The 24,310-nt window shown below is 48.7% G+C and overlaps 10 protein-coding genes across 10 annotated transcripts in view; 4 read left to right on the top strand and 6 right to left on the bottom strand.

Moving 5' to 3' along the window:
* BO87DRAFT_441242 (uncharacterized protein) overlaps positions 1 to 1,368 on the top strand; it is a 1,585-nt gene extending 217 nt beyond the window's left edge. The window contains exon 2 of the mRNA XM_025627992.1: positions 1 to 1,368. Within this exon, the coding sequence (XP_025477348.1) occupies positions 1 to 1,158 (1,158 nt within the window). The 3' untranslated portion in view covers positions 1,159 to 1,368.
* A 234-nt stretch (positions 1,369 to 1,602) lies between these two features.
* On the top strand, positions 1,603 to 2,058 carry BO87DRAFT_339373 (EthD domain-containing protein; the record flags this gene model as incomplete). The annotated part of the gene is made up of 1 exon (XM_025620617.1): positions 1,603 to 2,058. The coding sequence occupies exon 1, from the start codon at positions 1,666 to 1,668 to the stop codon at positions 2,056 to 2,058; it is 393 nt and encodes a 130-aa protein (XP_025477347.1). The 5' UTR covers positions 1,603 to 1,665.
* Positions 2,059 to 2,640: 582 nt separating this feature from the next.
* On the top strand, positions 2,641 to 3,990 carry BO87DRAFT_428107 (kinase-like protein; the record flags this gene model as incomplete). Its single annotated transcript, XM_025627438.1, has 3 exons — positions 2,641 to 3,160; positions 3,219 to 3,355; positions 3,406 to 3,990. The coding sequence occupies 3 exons, from the start codon at positions 2,641 to 2,643 to the stop codon at positions 3,988 to 3,990; spliced, it is 1,242 nt and encodes a 413-aa protein (XP_025477346.1).
* Positions 3,956 to 5,452, bottom strand: BO87DRAFT_363663 (alpha/beta fold hydrolase). The gene is made up of 4 exons (XM_025621701.1): positions 4,897 to 5,452; positions 4,723 to 4,829; positions 4,558 to 4,658; positions 3,956 to 4,507 (listed from the first exon to the last, which is right to left on the bottom strand). Exons 1-4 carry the CDS (start codon positions 5,223 to 5,225, stop codon positions 4,052 to 4,054), a joined length of 993 nt encoding a protein of 330 aa, XP_025477345.1. The 5' UTR covers positions 5,226 to 5,452; the 3' UTR covers positions 3,956 to 4,051.
* A 746-nt stretch (positions 5,453 to 6,198) lies between these two features.
* Positions 6,199 to 7,166, bottom strand: BO87DRAFT_363659 (YbhB/YbcL family Raf kinase inhibitor-like protein; the record flags this gene model as incomplete). Its single annotated transcript, XM_025621700.1, has 2 exons — positions 6,698 to 7,166; positions 6,199 to 6,644 (listed from the first exon to the last, which is right to left on the bottom strand). The coding sequence occupies exons 1-2, from the start codon at positions 6,840 to 6,842 to the stop codon at positions 6,199 to 6,201; spliced, it is 591 nt and encodes a 196-aa protein (XP_025477344.1). The 5' UTR covers positions 6,843 to 7,166.
* Positions 7,167 to 7,449: 283 nt separating this feature from the next.
* Positions 7,450 to 9,712, bottom strand: BO87DRAFT_398949 (uncharacterized protein; the record flags this gene model as incomplete). The annotated part of the gene is made up of 7 exons (XM_025625398.1): positions 7,450 to 7,544; positions 7,602 to 7,773; positions 7,827 to 8,116; positions 8,169 to 8,443; positions 8,508 to 9,154; positions 9,208 to 9,274; positions 9,660 to 9,712. The coding sequence occupies 7 exons, from the start codon at positions 9,710 to 9,712 to the stop codon at positions 7,450 to 7,452; spliced, it is 1,599 nt and encodes a 532-aa protein (XP_025477343.1).
* A 498-nt stretch (positions 9,713 to 10,210) lies between these two features.
* On the bottom strand, positions 10,211 to 14,737 carry BO87DRAFT_460935 (uncharacterized protein). Its single transcript, XM_025629057.1, has 3 exons — positions 14,490 to 14,737; positions 13,893 to 14,440; positions 10,211 to 13,836 (listed from the first exon to the last, which is right to left on the bottom strand). The coding sequence occupies exons 2-3, from the start codon at positions 14,284 to 14,286 to the stop codon at positions 10,337 to 10,339; spliced, it is 3,894 nt and encodes a 1,297-aa protein (XP_025477342.1). The 5' UTR covers positions 14,287 to 14,440; positions 14,490 to 14,737; the 3' UTR covers positions 10,211 to 10,336.
* On the bottom strand, positions 14,398 to 15,055 carry BO87DRAFT_115249 (uncharacterized protein). Its single transcript, XM_025617910.1, has 3 exons — positions 14,978 to 15,055; positions 14,490 to 14,926; positions 14,398 to 14,440 (listed from the first exon to the last, which is right to left on the bottom strand). Exons 1-2 carry the CDS (start codon positions 14,984 to 14,986, stop codon positions 14,558 to 14,560), a joined length of 378 nt encoding a protein of 125 aa, XP_025477341.1. The 5' UTR covers positions 14,987 to 15,055; the 3' UTR covers positions 14,398 to 14,440; positions 14,490 to 14,557.
* Positions 15,056 to 15,797: 742 nt separating this feature from the next.
* Positions 15,798 to 18,844, top strand: BO87DRAFT_398947 (Aldo/keto reductase; the record flags this gene model as incomplete). Its single annotated transcript, XM_025625397.1, has 14 exons — positions 15,798 to 15,900; positions 15,936 to 16,078; positions 16,154 to 16,724; positions 16,777 to 16,903; positions 16,955 to 17,011; positions 17,063 to 17,133; positions 17,579 to 17,765; positions 17,849 to 17,889; positions 17,951 to 17,982; positions 18,035 to 18,076; positions 18,121 to 18,186; positions 18,289 to 18,350; positions 18,397 to 18,508; positions 18,578 to 18,844. 14 exons carry the CDS (start codon positions 15,798 to 15,800, stop codon positions 18,842 to 18,844), a joined length of 1,881 nt encoding a protein of 626 aa, XP_025477340.1.
* A 1,820-nt stretch (positions 18,845 to 20,664) lies between these two features.
* Positions 20,665 to 23,408, bottom strand: BO87DRAFT_363653 (putative C6 transcription factor RosA-like). The gene is made up of 4 exons (XM_025621699.1): positions 22,860 to 23,408; positions 22,487 to 22,789; positions 22,171 to 22,435; positions 20,665 to 22,122 (listed from the first exon to the last, which is right to left on the bottom strand). Exons 1-4 carry the CDS (start codon positions 22,967 to 22,969, stop codon positions 21,082 to 21,084), a joined length of 1,719 nt encoding a protein of 572 aa, XP_025477339.1. The 5' UTR covers positions 22,970 to 23,408; the 3' UTR covers positions 20,665 to 21,081.
* Between the last annotated feature and the right edge of the window lie 902 nt (positions 23,409 to 24,310).

Here is a 24,310-nt window from a genome sequence, read left to right as displayed (position 1 = left end):
GATGATACCGGAGATGACACTGGTGACGACACTGGTGACGACTCTGGCGACGATTCTGGCGATGACACTGGAGACGATACCGGCGATGAGTCTGGAGATGACTCCGGCGATGACACTGGCGAAGATACTGGTGATGACACTGGAGACGATACCGGAGACGATACCGGAGACGACTCTGGTGACGAGTCTGGTGATGATACTGGCGACGACACTGGCGACGGCACTGGAGACGATACCGGAGATGATTCTGGTGACTCTGATGATGGCTCAGCTACCACTACCTCGCCTGCCACTTCATCCTCCGCTTCTCCAGCTGCCAGCTCAAGCGCAGCTGTCTCGGAACTGTGCAGCCCGCAATGCACTGAATGCCTGTCAACTGACACGACCGATACCTCAAGCACGTCATTTAGACGGTCCGGTCTATTCAGCAGAGGGCTGACTCAAAGGGCCTCCAGCTTCCTCACCTGGATGTCCACCCAGATGCAGACCGCACAGCCCCTTGCTAAGAGCACTAGCGGCGTAACTACATCCACATCCGTTGTTTTTGGCAGCGGTACAAGCAGCCTTTCCCAGGCCAATGTTCGCGGATGTACTGTTCTCTACGTTGTCTCCAAGTACGCTGTGTACGAGGCGCACCTGTGGGAATCCCCCGGATTTGTGTCGAGCCAGAACGGCACTGTCGCCTTCAACGAGCAGGCATTCCAGACCAACATCATCAGCTACCTGACGAACGACGTGAACCTCAAGCTGCCACAGCTCACCGGCTCCGCCGCGTACCCCGACCCTGGCACTGAGATTTACATTGGCACGCCTGTTGCCGCCAACGGACAAGGCGCAAAGTACGCGTCTCAAATCTCGCGCATCGCATCAACAGTCAACCAAGCTCTTGGGCTGACTTCTGAGCCGGCTGAATACTACTACACGCCCACTGGCACGGATGGTGAAAACAACTGGCTGTTCCAGTACAACGAGAACGCCTGCAACAAACCTGTGTGGCAAATTTTGTATGGTGGTGTGGCGGATAATGCGCTGTGGTCATCCAGCCAGACATCTAGCTCCTGCGCCTCTAGTGCGGCGACGCCTTCTCGCACACCAGGAGTTCCTGCCTATACCCCGTCCACCATGATGGTTATGCCTAAAGCGACTCCTGCTTATTAGCGGGGCTGCTATTAATTGATCAAACTCGAGCATGAGCTGAGCCTTGCTGCCAATCTTGGACTTGTTGTCCTCCTTTTTCTGTACGATGCCTCCACACACTCTCTTGTTTCTGTACGATGCTTCACACATTCTCTTGCTATGTTACCTTCTTACCTTCATTCACAAATCTTGCTTACGCTTTCTTACACTCACTTGCTTATCTTATTGTCCACATGTGACCTATACTTTAGAAAACTTTCATGTGCATTAACTGCAGTACCTTTAGACAGGAAATTTCATACTTGTACATATACTATTATCCTGCTGTCTAGTCAGCATAAAATGTAACAAACCCGCCAAGCAACGGACTACGTATTGTCCATGCCCCTTACATGGAGAAGGGGAAATCTCCACCCACCGACCCATCAACCCATCAATCCCCCCGTCACCAACCCAGTTCCACACCCCAAACCAAGAATCAGAACCAGTTCAAACAATAAAGCCAAGAAACACAGCAAGGAAATTCGAATGCCATTCAAGATCCTCCTCAAGGCAACTCGCCTCCCAGATACCTCCCCTTCAACTTTCAAATCCCGTCTAGAAGCGCACATCGAACTAGTCAAGCGTCTTACGGGTCCTGATTTTCCTCTCTCCCATCGACGAAGCTATATTGATCGTCCTACTACTCCATATTCAGAGGGAACATATCCTACGACCGTGCTACTTGGACGACAGAGTGACTTCTCATTCGACGCCATAGCGGAACTGACTTTCGAGGACGAGGCTGCGTTCGAGCGGTTTCAGGCGAAACTGGGAGAGCCGGAGATTGCGAGAGCAATTCAGGAGGATGAGCATGGATGGTCGGATCGGGGGAAGTTGGGGATTGTGGTGTTGGGGGAGGTGAGGGAGACGAAGAGGTGATTCCAATGTTGATTTTTTGGTTGATGGTCATGATGATCAACTCTACAGAGAGGGGGATGATGTGGGGTTGGAATTGCACTTTTGATCATCGAGGCAGATCACTTGGACGTTATTAGAGTATGTGTGAGACTTGCATATCCTAGTAGAAGATTTGTCGCCTATCACATTTATTATTACTTACTGAAGACCATTCTATGTCCACGGAGTGACAGGTGACACAAGGATCGACGACCCCTTGTAGATCTGCCGCATCACGGCTCCATACATAACAACAACCGACAACCACTTCAACACCATCCCTCACCATCAGACACGACGCGTTATTCAATGCTAACTATCTCTCGAGTAATACCAAAGCCCTCACAATGGCGTCTACTCCGCCACCAACGCCCCATCCATCGCGTCAAACGGCCTACACCCGTTCCCATTACGCGTCACCACACAGCCTCGTACACAACAACCCCCAAACCCCAATACCAACTCCCCAAATATAACATGAACCAGTCAGAACCAAGCAAAGCTCTCTTCACAGTATATCAAAAGCTTCAATATATCTCAAAATTCCGCTCCCACTATTCAAGTATGACGTCAGGCAGTAACAACTCATCAAGCGAATCATACCTCAAGTACAACTGGATTGACGGCGCCGAGTCTCTCGAAAAATATAGACCCGGAGGCTACCATCCCGTCATGGTAGGGGATCTACTACATGACCGATATCGCATCGTCGACAAGCTCGGATACGGGGGATACTCGACCGTATGGCTCGCCCGCGACACCCACCTGAAACGCTACGTCGCTGTCAAAGTAGGCATAGCAAATTCCCTTCCGCATGAAACTAAGATCTTGCGGGCTCTTTCGGAGCCCACTTCAGTGCCATCGTCTGTTCGCGCGGGCCTCGACTCCATCCCAGTACCGTTAGATGAATTCGAGGTGACTGGTCCCAACGGGACGCATCCATGCTATACAACGACACCCGCACGACGCAACCTCAGAGAAGTCTCTTTCAGCCGTCTTTTCCCCCTTGACGTTGCTCGTGCGTTATCGGGGGGCCTTATACTAGCTGTCGCTTATATGCACTCCCAAGGCTATGTTCACGGAGGTAAGCTCAGAGTCAATCCCCTAATCCCAGCTATTCAAGTCAATGCTTACAGGACAAGATATCCATCTTCGTAACATCTTGGTGAAGCTACCAGCAAGCTTCGACAGTCCCTCTACTGAGGAATTCTACGAGCAATATGGAAAGCCCGAGACGGTGCCAGTCACACAGCGCAATGGAGGCTCACTTCCACCCCATGTTCCACCGAAAGCAGTGCTACCTCTTTACCTCGGAAAAAAAAAGCCGAGGAATTCACATCGCAAGACGCCCCCGTTCTTTTGAGCGATTTCGGAGAGGCGTTTTCCCCAGTCTCATCCCCTCGCTCTGGAGAGTATTGCCACACCCCTGTGCCTTACTGCCCACCCGAGGCTCTGTTTGAGCCCCAGGCGCCTCTGTCGTACCCTGCGGACATTTGGAGTTTAGCTACTGCTGTGTGGGAGATTCTGGGCATGAAGGCTATTTTCAGCACCGAGGCGCCAGAGGATGAAGTCACGTCTCAGCAGATTGATGTTCTTGGGCCTATGCCGCAGACGTGGTATAGTGCATGGGAAGAGCGGAGCTATTTCTTTGACGAAGATGGGCGTCCAGTGGAAGGCCGCGAGGTATGGCCTGTTTTGGACCTAGCATTTGAGCAGGGAGTGAGGGATTATCGACGGCAGGGTGGAGTAGGGGATTTTGGTGATGATGAGACTGCTGCCATTTTGGAGCTGATGCGGGGGATGTTGAGATTCAAGCCGGAAGAGAGACTGACCATTGAAGAGGTGTTGCAGTCGGAATGGATATTGAAGTGGGTGATGCCTGATTATGATCATAGTTTGCAAGCATTTACATAATTTTTAGATAGATAGATAGATACACCGAACCTACTCCCCCCGATAAGAAGTAAAAGTAAAGTTACTTCGTAACCTCCTCCGCAAACCCAACCAACAACTCATTCACAACATCCGGCTTCTCCAACTGCACCCAATGACCCGCATCCACCACCTCAATCCTCGAATCCACCACATTCGTCGTCGTCATATGCGACCCCACCTCCATCCGACAAACATAGTCCTGCTTAGCAGCAATATACAGATTCTTCACAGTGCATTTCCCCACTCCACCTTCAATACCCGCTTCATCTTCGGTATTGATGCCGCGAATCGCAGCCTTATACCACGACAACGGACCGGCATATCCACCCTCTGAGAAGACACGATGATGGATATCGTAGTCTTCCTGGGTGAGCCAGGACGGGAGAGGGGTGGTTTTGCCAGAGCGGACCCATTCGGCTGCTTTGCCGATGGGCGCGAGGTCGGTTTTCCACATTGCTGGGTCTTGCGGGTAGATGAGGTTGAAAGCGGATTGGGGCTGTAGATTCGTTAGTATATCTTCAGGAGTGAGGATAGGGATGGATGTACATGAGCTGCCATCTCATCAGCTGCTTCAACGGTATTATGCCAAAGCCAGTACCCGAAGACGGGGTATCCGAAGAGGGACTCGGTGTGTTTGAGGAGACCGTCTATCATTGTCAGAAATCTATCCTCGATAGTCATATTCATATGGGCAATAGACAGGACGCATACCGAGATCGAACTTCGGCCCAGGGGCATTATACGCGACGGCAATGCTCACGAACCCGTAGAACCGCTGGGGATAGTAATAAGCCACGCGGGAGGCGAGACCGACGCCCCTTAAGCCCCTGTTAGTATTCATTCATGCAATTGACATACTTATATAATGAAGGACAGGCATCATACCAATCATGCGCGACCAGCACCGCCCGATCGACATTCTCGCGATCCAGAATCTCAACCACCTGCTGGCTCATCACCTTCAGACGATACGCTTTCAGATCCGTCGGCTTGTCGGTATCGCCATAACCCAACAAATCGGGCGCAATTACACCGTATCCACGCTCCTGCAGGAATGCGATCTGGTGCCGCCAGTCATAGCTGGTAGAGGGGTAGCCGTGGAGGAATAGGAAGGTGGGTTTTCCGTCCGTGGCGGGGACAAAGACGTAGCCGTAGGTGGTGCCGTCGGAGAGAGTGGCTTTTTTGGCTAGGTTGGGGTAGACGGTGGATGCCATTTTGTTTGAGAATGAATTGACGGTTGCACTTGGAAGGGGAAGTAGGGTGAGATTGGGGTAAATATACGATGGGTTTGGCTGAGGGGTAGCTTTCAGCCTTGTTGAATGCTTGTGAGTGTCAGCGTAAGCAGTGGGATTGACGAAACACCCTATCAAAGTGGACCTTGGCTTTGTTGGTAGTTAGTGAGATGGGGATAGTTGGGGACGGGGACACCTTATGATCAAAGAAGTAGTAGAGTTTAAACTAAATGATTATGGGTGGTGGTTCACGGAGGGGCATTTATTTGGCTGCCAAGGCTAGTTAGTTAGTGGCCCCCACTCTGCCGAGGCACATAATTGAGGGTCTGTATTTTCGATTAGTGAACTTGAGATAACAGTTTGGATGTTTATGTACCTCATAACTATGAAATATTCATGGTCCTCCCCAATAGAGATTATAGTAGCCTTTGCTTTTCAATTCATGGTATAACTTCATGTCTGAGCTAGTCGTTCAACCCTGTGTTGACACCTGTCGGAACCCACTCCTAGTGCGCTTTAGGAGTAATTACGCCAGTCGTGCACTTGAGCTAACCGCTCCACCAATTGGTAGAAGATAAGAGATCTGAGTCTTGGAGCTAAGAATGCACATCATATATAAGCTTTAATTGATAGAACCACTACAGGTAGGTAATGTGGGACGCAGTATCATGTCGCCGTTGATTCAGTTTTAAGTGTGTCGCATGTACCAATATATTCCCCTATATTGATCGAGAGGATTAGGGCTCATATCATTTTATTCTGTCAACAATTCAAGGTCTCTTCCATGCTTAGCGGATCAAGTAATGGTCATATTGCACCTATCTTGGTGCCTTTTGGCTGTTACTGAGTCTTATACTCTTCTGCATAGTAATCATTCAATCCTGAGTATGGTACACTAATACACAAAGAGCTGACCGTAAAGCATATATATGACCTATCCAGGCTGTGTGACAGTCTAGATCTCATCACTCAAAAAATAATTAGCTGCAACCGGCCCCCCAACCGCCCTCAAAATCGGCTCCAGAGTGAAGTTGAACCGCGCAAAAGCAGTCTGCGAGTAATAAGTCCCGTTCGCAGCCTCCTCAAAAGGCACATATCCCTCGGGCTGATCAAACAGATACAACGTGTAGGTGTGGTTGGTGCTGTCGCGGGGACGAGGAGCCGTATACTCGGAGATAGCATCACTGGAGTTAACGAAGCGTCCGTTCTGGATAGTGTAGTTGCCACCCCACCAGTGCAGGCGGGTGGTGGTGTTGACAGCCAAACCGGGGACGAGAGTGTCGTAGTAAGCGGCGGTGGTGACATCAGAATCAGGGATGTTGAGGTCGAGCATCACGACCATGTAGGTGGCATCCTTGTTCAGGTTCTCGGTGACATAGATAGCTGGCTGGCTGGTGAGGTCTTCGCTTGGAGTTAGTTTGGATTTTACACTGTATAAGGGGCGGAGTATGAACCATCCGGGGTCACCCAGGTACCAGGGGTCACGGTGGCATTGGGAAAGGCGACACCAAAGTTCTTGTTGGTGGATGGGTAGCTTCCCGGGGGCGTCTGGGCTAGTGCGGTGGCGGCGAGGGCGGATAGAAGGGAGAGATAACGCATGGTGGATGGTTAAAGCGCAAGAGGTCTGGCCAGGAACACAGTTCCAACGGGTCGTTCCATGTCTATATGTCGTTCAGGAACGGGGGTTAAGATCAGCAGTTGGATCGGCAGCGGCCCCGGTTTGTGCAGAATCCCCGTCGTCCCGCTGCCACTCCAGGGTTAAATCCGTGAAACGTCGGATATCATGTAGCCATTACGGAAATAATCTCCTTCAAGTGCTTCACGTGAAACTGTTGCTCAATATCTGGTTGTGGAAAAAGGGAATAATGTGGAACAGTCAGTATGCACCTGGACACAGACTTTTGAAGGCGTTTGAAGGAATCAACCACCGGATCGCTCGGTTCATCGTGTACATTAAATACCGAATATTCATCATACTCTCCTCAGAGAACCGGATCATCCCCAGAGCTATTGTTTGGCTCGAGCAGTGGCGACGTGTCCCACTTCCGCTGTGTGCAGGGGAACTCCGCCGATCTGTGCCGTCACTGAACCAATGATGAGCTGTGGAGCTCTTGACTCGTATCTAATCTAATCAATCGAAAATCGTGTCAAACTGTAGTTGTATCTTTCTTATAGTTACATTAATTCCTTACCGGCCACCATGTTGTCACTTACTATCGGAGCCGGATGGGTCCTCGTGCCAGTCAAACTCATCCAACATATTCTCCCACAAAGTCATCTCGCGATCTTCTCTTTCACTTCCTGGATACACTGTAGGTGATTCATGCGTGGCGATCGGAGAACGACATCCACACGTACCAGTTCGGCTACTTGTCACTTCTTTTGCGTGCCCCCGCAAAGCATTGGGACCGAGATGATGCAACCTAGTACTTTTGTGCTCATATACTGATCCCTGTGTTGAGAGGTCAATCTTCCCTTGCTGCTGCTCACACGTTGTATTCTCCAGCCAAACCAACATGCTTCTCAATATCTTTTCGCAATTTGACAAAGCGTCATCTTCTGATTACCTTCCATTTTCTTCACCAGGGCAAGTCCGAGGGTGTGTATGTCATGTCTTTGGATTCCAGGGTTGTCAAACTGCGCATGGAATAGCAGGTGAAGCTTGGAGAGAAGCAGAAGGCTGTACCAAAACATATTGTATGATGAAGCAGGCAGGTGAACGAGCGCTGGTAATGGTATTGCAAGAAACATGTTGATAGTATTGTATGCTGACGAGGATAATGCTTGAAGCTGCTGTAGATCACAGTAGGGAGTGCAGTGGTGCCGTCCAAGAACTAGTATTGATGTTGCACTAAGCTCTAGGCGCACAGCCCCTGGTAGATGTTAGTGCCTGACACAGCAGTATATTTTTAGGGGATGACTCACGGTTGTCCCAGAGATTTTGGTTACGGAGAAGTTCCTCTGTATGCTTTTGTTGCAGTGCGAGGGAGTCAGATAGCTTCCACCAGGCCATGCTCTCATCTGCTCCCAAGAAATGCTTCCCAACAGGCGACCAATCAGTCCTGAAGCGTGTATACTCCTTTGTATATACCCCGAGCACTACATCGGTAGGGTATTCTGCCTTTAGTTCAAGCATCTCAGTGCACCTTTTAACCCAATCAGTATATTTCATGACTAGCTGTCCTCGAAAGAACAGTGACCTGTTATGGATGTCATGAATGTAAGCTTCTAATTCCCGGAAGAAGGGACGTCCTATTAACTCACCTCGAAGAAAGATAATAGCATCCGAGAAGAGCCCGCTGTGCCGCCGAGGTCCAGCAAGCGCTATCAATCTCTACCTGGTTAGCAACCTGGCTGTTAAACGGAGAAGCCTGCATCTTTAAGTCTCCTTTGTCCAGGCCTAGATCCCCAACAATCATGACCGCCATTTGCAGAAACATAGAACACCGGGAATCACAGATAGGCCAGTGATAATAACTCCAGGCAACATGGACCAAAAGTCCTAAGAGCAGATCCAAGCTCCTCTCCAAGTTGGCTACCAAGCGAGTGGCGATGGACCTCCTGACTTCTTGTTCCATCTTTAGTTGTAACGATGGTTTGTGCTCCAGGCAGGCGGTCACGATGCACAGCAGGAGAAAGGGAGATTGCTGCCGAAGTGTTGGAACACCCAGCTGAGTGGGGATCATGACGAAGGGAAACAGGGGCATCTTATGCAAGCGAAACTTTGCCAAACGCTCTTCACATTCTAGGAGAGTGAAAAGCCCACGAGAGATAAAGTCCATTTCTGCATGCATCCCTGATGGTGAGTTACCAGCAGGTAACCCATGATGATTGCTATAGCCTGAATCGTCTTTGCTGAGGTGGAATTGAGGTTTTGGTGTTCGAAAAGGTAGGTTGTCATTACTACTTCTCTGGTAAGGATAATTCAATAGGTTGGTCCACTACCGAGGATTGGAGCAAGTACCTTCATTAATGCCACCTGAGTGACTAAACTGTCTACTTGCTCCTGCATGGTGTCAATGCGACTTTTCCTACTTTTCAACAGAGCGTCAGCCTCAAATAGTGCCCTGAAAATGTGATGAGGCTGACCTGTAATTGCCAGTCCCGTGAGTCTGTGGGGCTATACAAGGCTGGGAGAGCCGCATACAACGTTCGCAACTCGGTGTACCTAGGACTGAATCTCGGGTTGGGACACATTTAACCTTGAGTTGAATGCACCTGGCGCAGGCATGTCGCCTCCGATGTTGTCGGTGCATCTCACTTCAGTAAGAGACCAAGGAATACCGCGTCAGACCACCATGGAAGGAAGTGACAAAAGAATTTGAGCTGGTCCATCTGTAAAGGAAACAGACAGATTATAAAACTGTCAGTGCTAGGTCCTTGAAGAGTAGCAGGACAAGGATCCAGAGAAAGTACCAACAACAGATGGCAATAAAGATAGAACCGACCTCGACCGGGCCAATCAGCATTGCTGTCGGAGGAACCGGGTCGGACTCATGGCCGGAAACGGAATCGGGATCGGAGCCGGCATATCAGCCTGTGCCCTGACAGGGAGGTATGGCCAATAATCATCCGGAAATCTATGTCTGCCTTATTTATGCTATCTCTAGACTAGAAGCGAAGGCATGCAGGCAAATGAGCCAAGAAATGCGTTCTTCCTCCAGACCTATGGTGTGTGAAGGACGGATGACTAGCCGACAGCTGGAAAACAGATAAAAGCCACGTATTCTCACAGTGTTCGTGGACATAATTCCGTTTCGTCAATTGCAGGGTAGCAGGATACTGCATTTTAAGCTTTTATTTCGCGTTCTGGCTTGTCTATTTTATTCCGAGGTAACGCTACCAAGTGCTGCAGGCCATTCCAACGGCACCGCAACATTGAGCCCGCGCTTGATAACAAGCACGTTATGCCTCTGTACGACCATAAAGTCGCGGGTGGCGGGTAGATACTCAATAAGAAAGTTTGCGTTGCTTCCTCTCCACTCTGATAAAAGTAAGAAATGCCGCCATGCGCCCTGCCTGTTGGTATTCCATTGAGCCAGATCAACAGTACAAACCCAGAAGTCGCTATCCACAAACAGAATTAGGCCCCCCTAGACGCCGATAATCTGATGTATTCTGCTGGATATATTCTGGAAGTCTGGAAGAGGATATTCATTGGGCCATTCGTTGTCCGGGTGGAGTTCAGTTGCTTCCCAAACTCTCAACTTGGACTGTGGAGCCTTCTTATGTGCATGTTTTTCGCCGATCGTAGCAACGAATTTCCCAGCACTCATTGGTCTTCCAGTTTTATTCAAGGTGTCAAGCCGTGAAGCTATTCCATCGTTTCTATCATCATTAAGTGGCTTTTCCTTCAGACACTTTTCACCCGTCGGGTCTTCAGGACGGTCCCACATGTACACATAGGCTTGACCGGCACCTATAACCAAGAAAGAGTCTGGACGCTGAGGGTGCTGAAGAATTTCGTGGTCATGGCTAAAGTCATCTAGACGGAGATGAAAGTCAACCTGGTCTCCAGACAACGTCCACACCTTGACCCAGTGTCTGCCCTCAATCAGGACCTTTGTTCCGCTCGTGTTGAACAGCAGATCCAATACAGGCTCACCGGATCGTATTTCGTTCACAGCAGTAATCAGCTCATCTCCATCCGCTTTGGGCTCTATTCTGGACACAAGGATGCGACTGGACTCGTCTGCTGTGACAAGGAGCCCGCCTCTTCTGCAGTATCCCACGCAGGTTATCATAGTACCCAGAGCGTGCCGACACACTTCTTTCTGTCGCATGGTTTGTCCGTCGAAGCACATGACGGATCCATCTTCCTTACCACAGAAGAGGTACCTTCCATCTGGGTGCGGGCAGATAGCTGTTATTTGAACGTCCGCGGCTCGTTCCATATGATTTAAAGTAGTCTCAAGGGTCCTTGCTTGACTGAAGTCGCTTTCACTATCATCTTCGTACTCTACCCCAATCAGAATTTCCGGTCCCCATACTCGGCACTGAGCACCACGGATATCAGCGAACCGCAGGCTGTCGGCACTGAATGAAATCCCGCGGATATCATCTTCAGACGAATTGATGCGATGTATGAGTGCTAGGCTTGTCCCTTGGGCCCCGGTAAATTCAAAGATACTCAAAGTGCCACGAGAGCTGCCAGTGACAATTTTGCGACCATCTGGGGAACAGGCGAGAGTATGAGCATAGACATTCTGTCTGCGGTAGCATAACTCAGCAGTATACAGGTCATAGACCACAAGCTCTCCATCGCCATACGAGACCACCAGGACATTGTGATTTCGGTTGAATACCATGCCATCGACAGTGTATTCGATGGCCATATTACTGTTTCTGTAACAGGCTTTAACGAGAGACGATGTCGTCATCTCAAACACATATACCGGTCGGCCTTTGTAGCTGACTGCAAGATAAGAGCCATCATTGGACAAAAGAGCCATTGCTGGAGGCTGAGTTGGTTTGGTCTGTCCTGTTACTTCTTGGAAACGCTGGGTCCATGGACGAGTGTCTCCCAAGCTTTCTTCGTCTTCAAGAATCCAAGAAGTTGTGTAATTTCCTCGAGTAGCGGCCACTAAAACACTGCTATTCTCATGAAATGTGACTTTTAGAGGTTGGAGCGGGACATCATAAGTTCGCACTTGTCTTAATGTCTGCAAATCCCAGACTTTGATTTTGCGCCGGCCACTGGTGGCCAAGTACTGGTCATCATCACTAAATTTAAGTATTGTCACTCGCTCTTCGTGGGTGAAAATGGCCTTCTTTTCCAGTGATTCCCAAAGATAAAGAGTGATACTTCCATCGGACAACGAAACAGCAAAGTGAAAATTTCCATGGGCGATTGCAGTCGTCCGTGAGGTACCATAATCAATTCGAGACATGCATTCACTCCAGCCATCATCTTCAAGGCCTTTGAGTATGATGCCACGAGGACGCGAGGTGTATTGTCTCCATATCATTGACTCCGAAGGGCAGAGTGATGGGATGACTGTATAGATTGCTGAAGGGCAAGTGTCCAAGGCTACCCGAAATCTGGCATTCACTCTTAGCAAGTCGTGTATCCACTTCCGTAGCTGCTTCTTTTTCTCGTTTGGTATAGGCGTCTTTTTACTGTTGCATGCCAAATATGAGGCCATGTTCCTTGCGCTGTGCATGACATACTGTAGTCTCCTTGTCTCAGCGAGGTACTGAATCCAGGGTAATGCAGTACACTTCATAAACTTCAGGAGTAAATCCCATATGCTGGGGTCTCCTATAGCGCAATCATTCAAATGGTCAGAAAAATAAATTGCGGCATAGTCAGCAATGTTGCTCTCTGCAGTGACTGGCAGAGAACGTGCGTCTGATCCTCGTCTGCCGGGCGCATTGTCGATGAAGTTGCTTAATGCCTTTAGGCAGAGCTCTGCGATCCGCAATTGGCTTGTAGGCCTGTGTATGACAAAGGGCGAAATTTCTTCCTGCTCCAACAAGAATGCTCGAGCAATTTGGTGAACACATTGAACTTCATGTCCTCGGCCAACTTTAATGAGTTGTCCGCAATTGGTGTTGATAGCATCTTCCAATCTGTGAACTGTTTCACCGGTGTCGATCTTAATGGCATGCTTCAACTCTTCTACGGAAAGCGGCCTCATCGCTAGCGACGTCCAGGTAAAGATGGACCGAACCAAATTATGGCTCTGGGCAGGTATGTATTGTAATATTCGCGTGTAGACATTGTGCATCTCTATAGGCGTTTCACTGATAACCTTTTCTGCGCTTTCTTCGGAGAATGTGGTCTCGAGCTCCCGAATTACGAGGGATAACCATAGAAAGGACCCATTAGCCATATCCAGGATTTTGGCTTGGAATCTTCCTTGATCGTCATCAGCTGCCATGGGTAGGTACTGAAACCTCGAATTGACAAATATTCTCAAATCATTTATCGTATCCTGGGGCTGTAAAGTGTATTCCCCAATGGCGTGATAATGAGATGGATGGCATCGAGACATTTTCAGCCCGTTGCGACTCGTAACAAATATTCGCAACCACGGAGGACATTCTGTAAGTAAAGAAACAAGGAGACAGGGTTTGAGACACTCGTCGAGAGCATCAATGACCCAGTAGCATGAAGTAGGCTTCACCTCTTTGAAGATGAACTCTAGGAATATCTCACGCCACAATGTTCGCTCGTCCAATTGCTCCCATGTGCTAGAATCGGGTGAGACCTTGGTAAGTTGTCCAAGGATCTTCTTATCCATTCGACACATTTGAAAGGCAAGTGATAAGAGACACTTAGTGATTGTAGACTTATCTCGATCGCCATGCTTGAAGAAGAAATAACTGCATCGAAAATTGCTTTTCACGCAGTCATCGATTATAGAGCTCGAAATGACTGATTTCCCTGTGCCAGCATTACCCGTGAGCCAGAAGATGGCCCGATCGGAGTCTCCCAATTTCCACGAAGCATATTGCTTCCTCATTGTCAGCCATTCACAGGTTCCGGTAGCCCGCAGCTCGTCCAGCGCCAAACGGTCATTATCTGGAGCATCACTGATGCCAGTCAGTTTGGACAGCTTCTCCAAGGCCGCCTTCGCATTCTTGGAATCTATGATAGTAATGGTAAGAATAACCTCGGCATGTATGACGGCGGAAGCCACTGACCCTGAGAAACAATGGAATCAATGGTAGTGACAAAAGCATTCCGTACTGTCTTATAATTTGGGTCTGCAGGACTGTCAAATTTGCACACGCCCCTATGGTCCGCGTTCAGAAGTGAGCATCGCTCCCTTGAATAACCTAGAGTGGCTGAGGTTTTGTCAACAATAATAGCGCTTGTCAACTTGAAACTGCACGGAAGAGTCTCGTAGAAGGACCATATGTGCAAGTAATCCGCAACATGTCGAAAACTGTCATTTATAGACTGGATTGAGTCGGAATTTCGTTCTAGCTCTAGGACAAACGGCTTGGGCCCAAAGGACACCCTGAGAACATTTGCGAGAGTCGTTGCAAGGTCGGAGCCCCGGTGAGGTGTGGCGAGAAAGTATAATGTATGCATTCGCGCTGCAATCTCCTTCAGAGTAGGGTCCTCTCGAGCGAGAATATATGCATGTGGGATGGTGAGCCCAGAAGCGGACGGAACTAGACATGGAATGGTCTACCTTTTTCGCAACCAGCCCGCCCATACTATGTGCCACAAGTACCAATTTTGTCTTTAATTTGTCAGTTGGAAGTAAGTATAGAGATAGGAGCATGACTCACATTGCTTCGACGAATATCTGGATTGCATTTGATTTCTCCTAACAAGGACAGCGCAAAGTCATGGATGTTCAAAACACTGGCCGTTTTTTCGGCCCAATCAGCTTTATATCCAAAGCTATATATACGGACTTGGTCAAATTCGGGGTCTTGAGATAATCATTCTTTGGGCCAACAATGGTAGGGGTCTGGTGATTGGACCATGTTTTTCTAGACCCTCCTCCGAGGCCGTGGATAAAGATAAAGTCGACGAGCGGTTCTGAAACGGTGCGAAGCAGTTGAAGACCTAGAGGTCCTTTGAAGTCTTCACTCTCAGGTAAGGGCTTGTCATTAAGAGCAGTATGCCTTCGAGCAACATTGGATCTTCGATCGATACGGAGCCTGCCGAACGACCTCCTGAACCAGCCACAACTATCCGCCGTAGTGTCATTCCCTCCGGACTGTTTCGTTTCAGCGTCTGCTTTTTGGATTTTCAAAGTTGCAAGGCCAACCTTATCCATTAAAAAAGCATGTCAATATCGTCGGACTTCTGTCTCGACGTCTAAATAATTAAACAACAGGGGTGCCAGGTGCTGGTAAGTGATAAAAACTTCAAACATTCCATCACCAGTGCCCCTCACTGGGAGCTGCTCGCTTACGACTCCCTGCATTGGGCTATTTTGAGATTCTGCGCGCAGCGAATGGATACTCGTGGCGCGAGCCAGTCGTATGTCTCGGTTAAGCGCTGCCCGCCGTGCTATCGCACTCATGCAGGCTGAGCGGCTATAGGATGCAGCGCGACACACTGCGCAGTGTATGATTCGTAGATCGACTCTTTGCCAGCCTCAAGTGTTATTGATTTCTGTCAAGCCAGTTTGAATGGTTGATGTTAACCGAGGAGTAAGGAAGGAGGCCGTGGGAAAGCATTCCGCAGACATTTTGTGTACTGTCGACATAACTAGCTGCCATTATGTTGTTCTGCAGATATCCATGCGCTTTCTTCACCTTTTGAAGGGGGCGATCCAACGTTATAATATTGGAGTGATGTCAGTGTAGTTCCTTAATAAGTATTGCTTTGTCACCGCGTTATCTACTAATCCCAGTCATAGGTGTATTGAAACGAAATCCTTTGGAAGAGGATGTGTAAGGGCTAGGCAAGTGGGCTCCCCGGTGGAACTTGGCACCATCACACCCCTGCTCGTTGAACACGGCAACCACGGCGGGGTAATCATTCCTTTGCTTTCAAAGGTTATGACAGTCCCACATCAGTTCAACGACATCGCGCATCGGCTGCATCTGCCTCATACAGGCTCATTCTCAATTTGCAGCATCATGTCGCAGTGCGATGGTCAAGCATTCTCGTTTCCAGTCTCCCCAGTAATTGTGGCGGACGGCATTTCGAAGAAAAGGATCATTGACCATGTTGTTTTATTGGGTATGAATGTGTTGGCGACGTATCTGCACCCTAAGTTTGGATAATAACAAAAGTAATAACAGAACTTGCTTTGTTCCGTCGACCGTTGAAAGTCGTTAGCCTTGGTTCTTCGGCCTGGGCTCAGAGATATCGGATTGATGTCGAGGCCCAGGAACACACAGATAGCTATTTCATGAAAGTAACTCCTCTACGATGTTTACACACTTTGGAGGACACCCCGCATCTTATGCTCTACTAAACAGGCTCTTGGCAGATATCATTTGGGGATCATGGCAGGGAAGCCCTCAAGGGAGAATTCGAATCTACTTTGGCAATCCATAGCATAGTTGGAAGCTTCACTCCCAGGCCAATCAAATGGGGATCCATCAAAGCTCTTTCAGGTGCACATTATTATCTCTGTCGTTTCTACGACTTTGCGGAACATGCTCCTAAACCAGCAGAGTTTTGCCAGAATATCGCCTTTCTCCATTCGAGGAGCGATTCGCCAAGCGGCAAATTCGGGTTTCACCTTGTGACATACAACGGCGACCTGCCTCAGGAGAATGGCTACATTGACACGTGGGAGGAATTCTTCCCGATCGGATTTAGGCACATGGTAAATATGAACATAGAACGTGGTGGGCCGTGGCCTGAGCTGGAAGGCCTAGACACTGCTATGATTGACAAAGTGATCCCCCGCTTGTTAAGGCCAATGGAAACAGGAGGGCGGTCCATTAAGCCATCCCTCGTCCATGGAGACCTGTGGTGCGGAAATGTCGCAGTCGATTCAGCCACAGGGCGGCCGCTTATATATGATCCTGCGAGCTTTTATGCGCACAATGAGTGTATGTGCTATTTGTAAGTCTAGTTTTGAGTTTCACTAACGTGTTCCTGCAGACGAGTTGGGCAATTGGCGTCCTGAGCGAAATGGGTTTGACAGAAGCTTCTTTGATGCCTATCATTCAATTATTCCAAAGACTGCCCCAACAGAAGACTACAATGACCGGATTGCGCTGTATTCATTGTAAGAACCCATCCAACCTATTTTTTTTGAAGGAGTTCTTATTCGGAACAGGCGTTTTAATCTACAAGCCGCGGCCCTCTTCCCCGAGGATGCTAGCTTTCGAAACTCGTAAGTCCAGTTCAATTCTAATTGGTCCCTAAGTCGCTAATCATCCACCAGGGTAATTGAAGAAATGAGACATTTGGTTGCAAAGTACCCGGGAGGCTACGAGGAGTATGCCAGGATGCTCTGTGACAGCATCTAAGGTGACTTAGGCCAGTTATCATAGTTTGGTTGCGAACATCTGCACCTTACATCAAGGCATGTATATCTTTTTGTCCGCAATAGCTCAGTCTTGTCATGACGTTTGTTCTATATTTCCCTGGGCTTCTTGTAAGTATCGGAACAATGCGCGGAACTTTGCTTGTTCATTAGAAGAGATATGCTCGACGAATATATCTTCACTTATGGCATGCACCTGATTAGTATAGTACTACAGATAAGCAGACATGTAAGTCGAAAGGATAAGCGCCCACGGAGTGGAGATTAGCAGCACCCCTGTCGGTGGATGGGGTACTTGGGCGGGGTACTTCCTGCATCCTTGAGTTTGTTTCTTTGTCATTCTCCTTCCCTCTCAGCATATTCAAAGATCATGCCACCCGCATCCCTTTTCATCTCTGACATTTGCATTCCCAGCTGTCGGCCTCGGCACCTTTCAAAGTGATGATGGCAACGGAAACGTAAAGCAGGGTGTTCTACAAGCACTGCGCTTCGGCTACAGACACACAGACACCGCTATTGCTTATGGAAATGAGAGGGAGGTTGGTGAGGTCATCAAGAAGAGCGAGATATCTCTGGAGGAGATAATTATTACCACTAAGCTGTAAGCACCTGCGCTTGTGGCTGCAACCGAGAACTGACTCTCTGTTCAGAGCTCAGACATGGCACCGTGTTTCCGACGTCGAGAGCCCTCGACCTCAGCTTAGAGAGGCTGCAATTGGACTATGGTTTGTCTACGCAGCAGCTGCACAGTACATCAGGGCATGTGGCTGACTTCTTGATGGATAGTCGATTTTTATCTGATGCATTATACGACAGAGGTCACTTCCACACGATAATTACTGACTGATTTCTAGTTCCCCATGCATACAGTTCTTGACTGGATACAATACAATCCGTCATCCTCATGAAAAGGTAGATACCTTGAGTATACCCATATCATACTACGGTGTACTAAGGTTCTCTCACTTGACCATGAACTGTCGAGAGATTATCCATCGACCTGGACAGCCATGGAGATACTGGTCGATAAGGGAAATGCAAAAATAATTGGTAGGCCTGCACCTCTTGACATGGCATGCAAACACTCATGTTGATTAAGGGTCTCCAACATCAATATCCTAAAGCTGAAGAGACTTGTCGAATCATCTAGAATTCCTCCTGCAGTCAATCAGATCGAACTTCACCCGTACGTACTCGAGCTGTCCTACTGTGTGCGTTTAGATTGACTTAAGGCCCGCTACATATGTACCCCAAGTTGAGCTTGTGGACTTTTGCAAAATCAACAGCATCCACGTAGCTGCTCGCCAACCACTCGGCGGCAAACCAGTAGCAGCTGTGAACCAGGTCCGTTGAGCGATCCAGATGTAGATCCTTCAAATGCATGTGACCATTACTGAGACTAATAGCTACAAGATAGCCAAAATAGCGGCAAAGAATGGGCTTTCGCCAGCCCAAACCATACTATCCTGGATCGTCCAACAAGACATATCCGTCACTCCCAAGACTGTCCAGGAGAGCAGAATGGTAGAGAACCTCGACCTAACACAGTTACCCGATGAGGACATGTCAAGGATGTCCCACATATCAAAAAAGAAAGGAGAAGTCCGCTACCTCGATCCGAAACACCACGTTGACTTCGACATTTTCGACGAGCAACACGATCAGCCAGTGCAGGAATGATCGACCAGGCACCAGTGTTGTATCTACAGATATCTGAATGGATTTCCAACATAGCTAGGAACTGACTATTATAGTGCGTGTCACTTTTGACTAGCTACGGAAGGATTTCATCGCCCAATATGATATCTGATTGCCATAGCAGAAGGATAGATAATCCCGCAGTACCCCTCATCTAAAGCTTTGACGTCGTTTCAGATGTCCAACACAGCACAGCACAGCCTACTCCCGCTGTCATGACTCAGGAAAAGGACCGGGAACCAACAAATCTTGATCACTAGCTAAGCAGAAAAAAACGCGCATCAAAGCGCGACAGCAAAGCCTCACCTACATGTCTGATCACGACATACAACATCCACAGCCTTGCAGTGTAGGCCTAATATCACCATCCATTCAGACATAGTCAACTCCCAACAAAACATCCTACATGATCTAAACATGGCAAGTAATTCAGCGATGACTCATTTACACACAGACCACACATACAACACCTGAATCAGCATCACTCACTAGCACAAGAATTCCCTAGCAACGACTTACTCAGTAACTAATTGACTAACCCGCCTACGATCCGGAAATACCCCGAGGCCTCAGCCATAGTACTAGTACTAGTAGTAGTAGTAGTACCCCATTCCAGACACTACCAGATACTACTCAGCTCCACTCAATAATAGCAGATTACTTCTAAGACAAGAGACAAACCCGCCAAGCAGATAAGCAAATCACCAAGATTGACTGACTAAGAGAACCAAACATAGACGTCATAAGCGAGCACCTAAACAACTAACAAACTAGCCGAGATACACGTTAGTCTACTTAGTCGACTAGACTAGACTAGACTAGATTACGGGATAGACCAGACTAAGACACACGTGGCCAAACAAATAACCACCTAATAAATACCGAACTAACTAAGTAAGTACATAGCTGCTGACAGCCTAACCCGACTAAAAAAGAACGGAAGACGGAAGACGGAGAAGAAAAAACGTGGGAGGGGGTCAATCCGCACCTCAATCACCACCACCACCACCACCACCACCACTATAATATAGATTAATAAATAAATAGTAACTGTTGGTTTCAGCTCAAACCCTGTTGGATTTTCCCTTAAGTATAATCATTATTACTATTTAAAATCTCCTAATTTAGTCTGGTCAGGTCACATTACACCACCACATCACCCATACTTTCGCCAAGTAAATTTGCACAGACATCCATCCATCCTGGTCATGCACACACATCCTCATCCTCATCCCTACTCATCCCAACCAATTTAAAATAATTCTTACCTTCCTAATCCAGAGTACTTAGTCAGGTTTAGTACAAGCTAGGGAGGGAGGAGGGGTCAGAAACCCCCATGCTTAGTCCCAGCGCTAGAAAGCACCAGAAACACGTGTTGCATGGGGGCCGTGTAGATCACTCACTCACTCCGTCCTCGACAATCTTTCTTCATCATTACGGAGTAACTACTAGTATCTACAGGGGGAGGGGGTGAGATTATAATCCTTGTATATTAATTGGAGGACTATATACATAATTATTCACTAGCCTATATAAGGGTTAGTTCAGCTGGTATGATCGGTGGGATGAAACAGGGAGTACCTTAGTAACATATGGGTGGGATGTTACTTTGATTAGAAAGATACTACTAACCATCCTTACTCAACATACTTGAATACTCACTTAGTTCATGCTAGGACGTCGGGCACGGTGATCATGCATACGATCTGTCGCTTAGATAAGTGGTGAAACTGTCGTTGTTTCAGCTACAACTATTATTATTTCTTTCTTGGCATTGCAGAGTCGAGTCGATCTCGAGAGTGGTTCATCATCAGTTTGGGTATATACCGTATCGGTTATTCGTCACATCAAATTAGGAACATCATCCCACGCACTTCAGCGTATCATGAGAAACAAGTATCAAATCAAATCAACCAACCAAACAGTTCAGTCAGTCATGCATGCATGCAGATCAAAATAATCACTCATATCGCTAGCGTACGAAAATAAGCAACCAACCAGCCAAGCAGGCAGCTTCAGTTTCCAATCCCATCCCTCTATTTCGCCCATCCCAAGTAAAAATCCAAGACAAAAGAAAAAGAAAATCCAAACCAAAACACCCTGGCGGTCCTATCCCAATTCATCTGATCCCGCTTTATGCCGTTTTCCGTATCCGCTCCATAGCTAATGATGATAAAATTAAAACATAGGAAAAGAATTGAAATCACTCCAAGGTTCTCCTAGTGCCATCCCCTCTCGGGTGCCGTGTTGTAACCCCCAACCATCACCGGAGTTTCTTCGTACAGCTGCATGTTTAGCCCCAGCCCGCCATTGTTCACCCGTGGCAGTCCCCCGCACACCACGTCGCCAAGATATGGGGGCGGAAACGCAGGGGAGTGCTGCAGAGATCCCGCGTGGCTGTAGTCCGAGAGATCGTCACGAGGGTCCGAGAGCAGCCGTGGGGAGCTCGGATACAGGGCCTGCGACGCCGGTGCCGTCACATAGGCTCCGCTGACGTCAAACGGGGGGCTGGCGATGGTCACTTCGGGAGGGGACTGCAGAGGCGGGGTGTAAGGGGCGTACGTGGCGGAGGCGGAAGACGGAGAGGACGAAGCGAGGCGGTAATCGTGGAGGCTGTGATACGGACTGGGAGGTGCAGGAGAGTAGTGGTCAAGGGAGGTGCGCGGAGACCACTGAAGCCGGCTTTTGTACTTGGCGACGATATGACGGGGAAGGTCCATGGCAGATAATGCGAGGTGTGCATCGGGGTGGAAAGGATCGGCAGTGCTTCGAGCAACTACCATGCGGTATATCTCTTCGATCGGGCTGATGGAGAGCGGGCCCAGGTAGGCACCGCCCAAGTCCGGAAAGAGGCTGTCGAGGACCACACCAACCCCGAAGAACTGGGCCAGGATGGCTAGCGACCCGATGTCGGCATCTTCAGGTCGCAACATGGCAGGCGGAAGCCAGAACAGCCATCTCCGTAGCGGCTGCATGCGCTCAAAGGCCTGTTCGGGAGTTTGAGAGAGGAGGTCTCGTTGGAAGTGTCGTACAAACTCTAGCAGTTCCCCGATGCGGCGGTAGTGCTCATGGTTATGTGCAACCCGCTTCTGCAGGGCCTGGAGTGCCACGACTGTTTGGTCGAGGCTGGCCAGATCTTCGTCTTGGAACTGGTAGCCCGACATGACGGGAGTGTTGGTGCACCCCAGGTACCGCTGATTTTCCAGAAACATAGCCAACTCGGACTCTTGCTTCCACATCGGATGCATGGAACCCAATACCTGCTTCGGGTCAGTCTCGCCATCAGCGTACAAAATAAAGATGCTTACCGTTGTAAGACCCTGCTGCAAAGACGCCCAGCTCTGCCACTCCGACGCATGCCACGACAAGATAATCGAGGCAGCCAGAATTGCATCGCAGTTGTCCTTCGAAAACGCCCCCAGGGCATTATGCAGGCCCTGGATAGCAACACCGCGGTGGTGGTAGGCAAGTTGTTTCGTCTCCTGATTGCGGGTGATCCAGGCGAGATGGGAGGCGGACATGGTCAGAATGGCGCTCATAACAAAGTCATTAGAGATGGCAATAGCGAGGAAACTAGACCCAACGTCAGCAAATTCGTCATACTTCTGCTAAGCCCGCACTTACGTAGGCATCTTCTGCGCCCAAATGGTGCAGCTAGCGAGACCGCGTCGCTGGAGATCAATAGACAGACCAACAATGTGATGAATCAGGCGCAGATCAGTCAGCGAGAGCTTCGTCCAGCAGGTACGCGGGAACTGCAGCAGCTCAGCAAACGGAGCCACGCCGGTGAACTGCCAGTTTTTGATCTCCATTTCGATTTCGGCGGACATGAGCAGGTCGGGTACGTTGCGCATAGAGGATGCGTCGTCGTGGACCGTGGCAACATCCATGTAGTCGCAGCGACAGTTGTGCTTGGTGCAGTTCCGGCTGTGATGGTCAGCGGCGATTCCACGCAGCTGCAGTCTGCAGAAGGCAAGCAAACAATAGATAAACATACCATTGTGGGAAAGTTTCGTCACAGCGGATGTGCCGCCGCTTGCATGTCTTGCAGCCGAAGCGAGACTTGGTGTGGCTCTTGCGAGGAGGGCCACCACCGGGACCAGCCATGGCGACGATGAAGGCTAACGAGACGGTGGGATCGAGGGAGAGAACAGAGAGAGTTGCGGTAGGGTCAAAGACGAAGCGATGAAACAATCACAATAGAGTCAAAGCTTGAGCACAGTGACTGTCTCAGGCAAGGAGGAGAAGCAGTAATAGGAATAGTGACAGTTGACAGGAAGAAAGATGGGGTGGGAGGGGAGAGACCAGATGCGGAGATGGGCCAGGCCGGGATATTATAAGAAGTAAGAGCAGAAGATGATAAACCCAATCTGATCGGAGGCCAGAAATTACAGCCCACGGTTGGCTCAGTAAATGCGGCGTCCAAAAATAACCTCGAGCCGCAGCCCCAGTGAAGAGCAGCAGAGATACACACGTGGGGGATACGAGAAAACGGTGGAGGGCAAGTCAGTAAAGTAAAAGAAATTCTTTTTTATTTTGCTTTTCCCTTTTCTTTTTTTTTTTTTTTTCTCTCTGATGTCCCTGCGTCAAGCCGAAAGGAGTATAGAGGAGAAGGAAGAAAAAGTAGAAAGACAAAAAGAGGCAAGGTCGTCAGGCGGGGACTGGGAGGGAAGACCAGCAGTAGCAGCAATACTAGCAGGTATTAAGTAGTATAAGAAGAAGGCGGAGGATTGGGGAACAATCAACAGGTCAGGACCAACCGGCCGGTAAAGGACGAGAGGAAGCTGCAGCCACAATTTTCCCTCCTTCAGCTGCGGGTCGAGGGACCGCGATGGTGGATTTGGTAATTTTAAAAGAGAATGAAACCAGAATAAGGAATTATAGGGAAAGAGTGTAAATAAATTATATTCATAAAAGAGAATGAGCAAGAGAAAAAAAAGAAAAAGAAAATACTACTTAAGTAACTAGAATAAGTAACGAAATCGTTTGCATTTCAGGGGACGAGAAAAGAAAAGAAAATAATAAAAAATGCCAGAAAGAGGAATTCATACTAAAATACTTACCTTAGGGGAGGAGAAGAAAGCCAAGAAACCTAGACATCAAACGAGAAAAGAATAATAATCAAAAAATAAAATAAAACCACTATAATATAATTTCGAAAATAATAATAAAATAATCATTAAAACACAACCCAGACAATCAATCAGGGTGGAATCTCTGGGGTTAGCGAAAGCCAAGATGTTGAGCGCCACGGTACGACCGGTCAGATGCTGATCTCCAGACAGTCCTCACAGCCAGTCATGAACGGAGCAGTGCCGGAAAAGGAGAGAAAAAGAAAATACTGCCACCACGATGGCCGATCTGGATGCTCAGAGAAACTGAACAAGCCAGGGAAAAGAAAAAAGCTTGATGATGATGATGGTGGTGGGGGGGGGAAGGGGGTTGGTT

The sequence above is a fragment of the Aspergillus neoniger genome (genome assembly GCF_003184625.1).
Source record: "Aspergillus neoniger CBS 115656 unplaced genomic scaffold BO87scaffold_26, whole genome shotgun sequence".
Classification (NCBI taxonomy): domain Eukaryota; kingdom Fungi; phylum Ascomycota; class Eurotiomycetes; order Eurotiales; family Aspergillaceae; genus Aspergillus; species Aspergillus neoniger.
This window is presented reverse-complemented; position numbering and strand designations above follow the sequence as displayed.

What these genes read in the sequence shown, in the direction of transcription:
- BO87DRAFT_363663 (XM_025621701.1), bottom strand. Translation starts at nt 5,225, where the DNA reads ATGGCATCCACCGTCTACCCCAACCTAGCCAAAAAAGCCACTCTCTCC. An exon ending in GTGCTGGTCGCGCATGATTG is followed by an intron (nt 4,830 to 4,896) that starts GTATGATGCCTG and finishes CAGGGGCTTAAG; the next exon opens with GGGCGTCGGTCTCGCCTCCC. An exon ending in CTGATGAGATGGCAGCTCAT is followed by an intron (nt 4,508 to 4,557) that starts GTACATCCATCC and finishes ACGAATCTACAG; the next exon opens with CCCCAATCCGCTTTCAACCT.
- BO87DRAFT_460935 (XM_025629057.1), bottom strand. Translation starts at nt 14,286, where the DNA reads ATGCATACATTATACTTTCTCGCCACACCTCACCGGGGCTCCGACCTT. An exon ending in TGATTCCATTGTTTCTCAGG is followed by an intron (nt 13,837 to 13,892) that starts GTCAGTGGCTTC and finishes TTACTATCATAG; the next exon opens with ATTCCAAGAATGCGAAGGCG.
- BO87DRAFT_363653 (XM_025621699.1), bottom strand. Translation starts at nt 22,969, where the DNA reads ATGGCTGGTCCCGGTGGTGGCCCTCCTCGCAAGAGCCACACCAAGTCT. An exon ending in GACGAAACTTTCCCACAATG is followed by an intron (nt 22,790 to 22,859) that starts GTATGTTTATCT and finishes TGACCATCACAG; the next exon opens with CCGGAACTGCACCAAGCACA. An exon ending in TGGGCGCAGAAGATGCCTAC is followed by an intron (nt 22,436 to 22,486) that starts GTAAGTGCGGGC and finishes CGTTGGGTCTAG; the next exon opens with TTTCCTCGCTATTGCCATCT.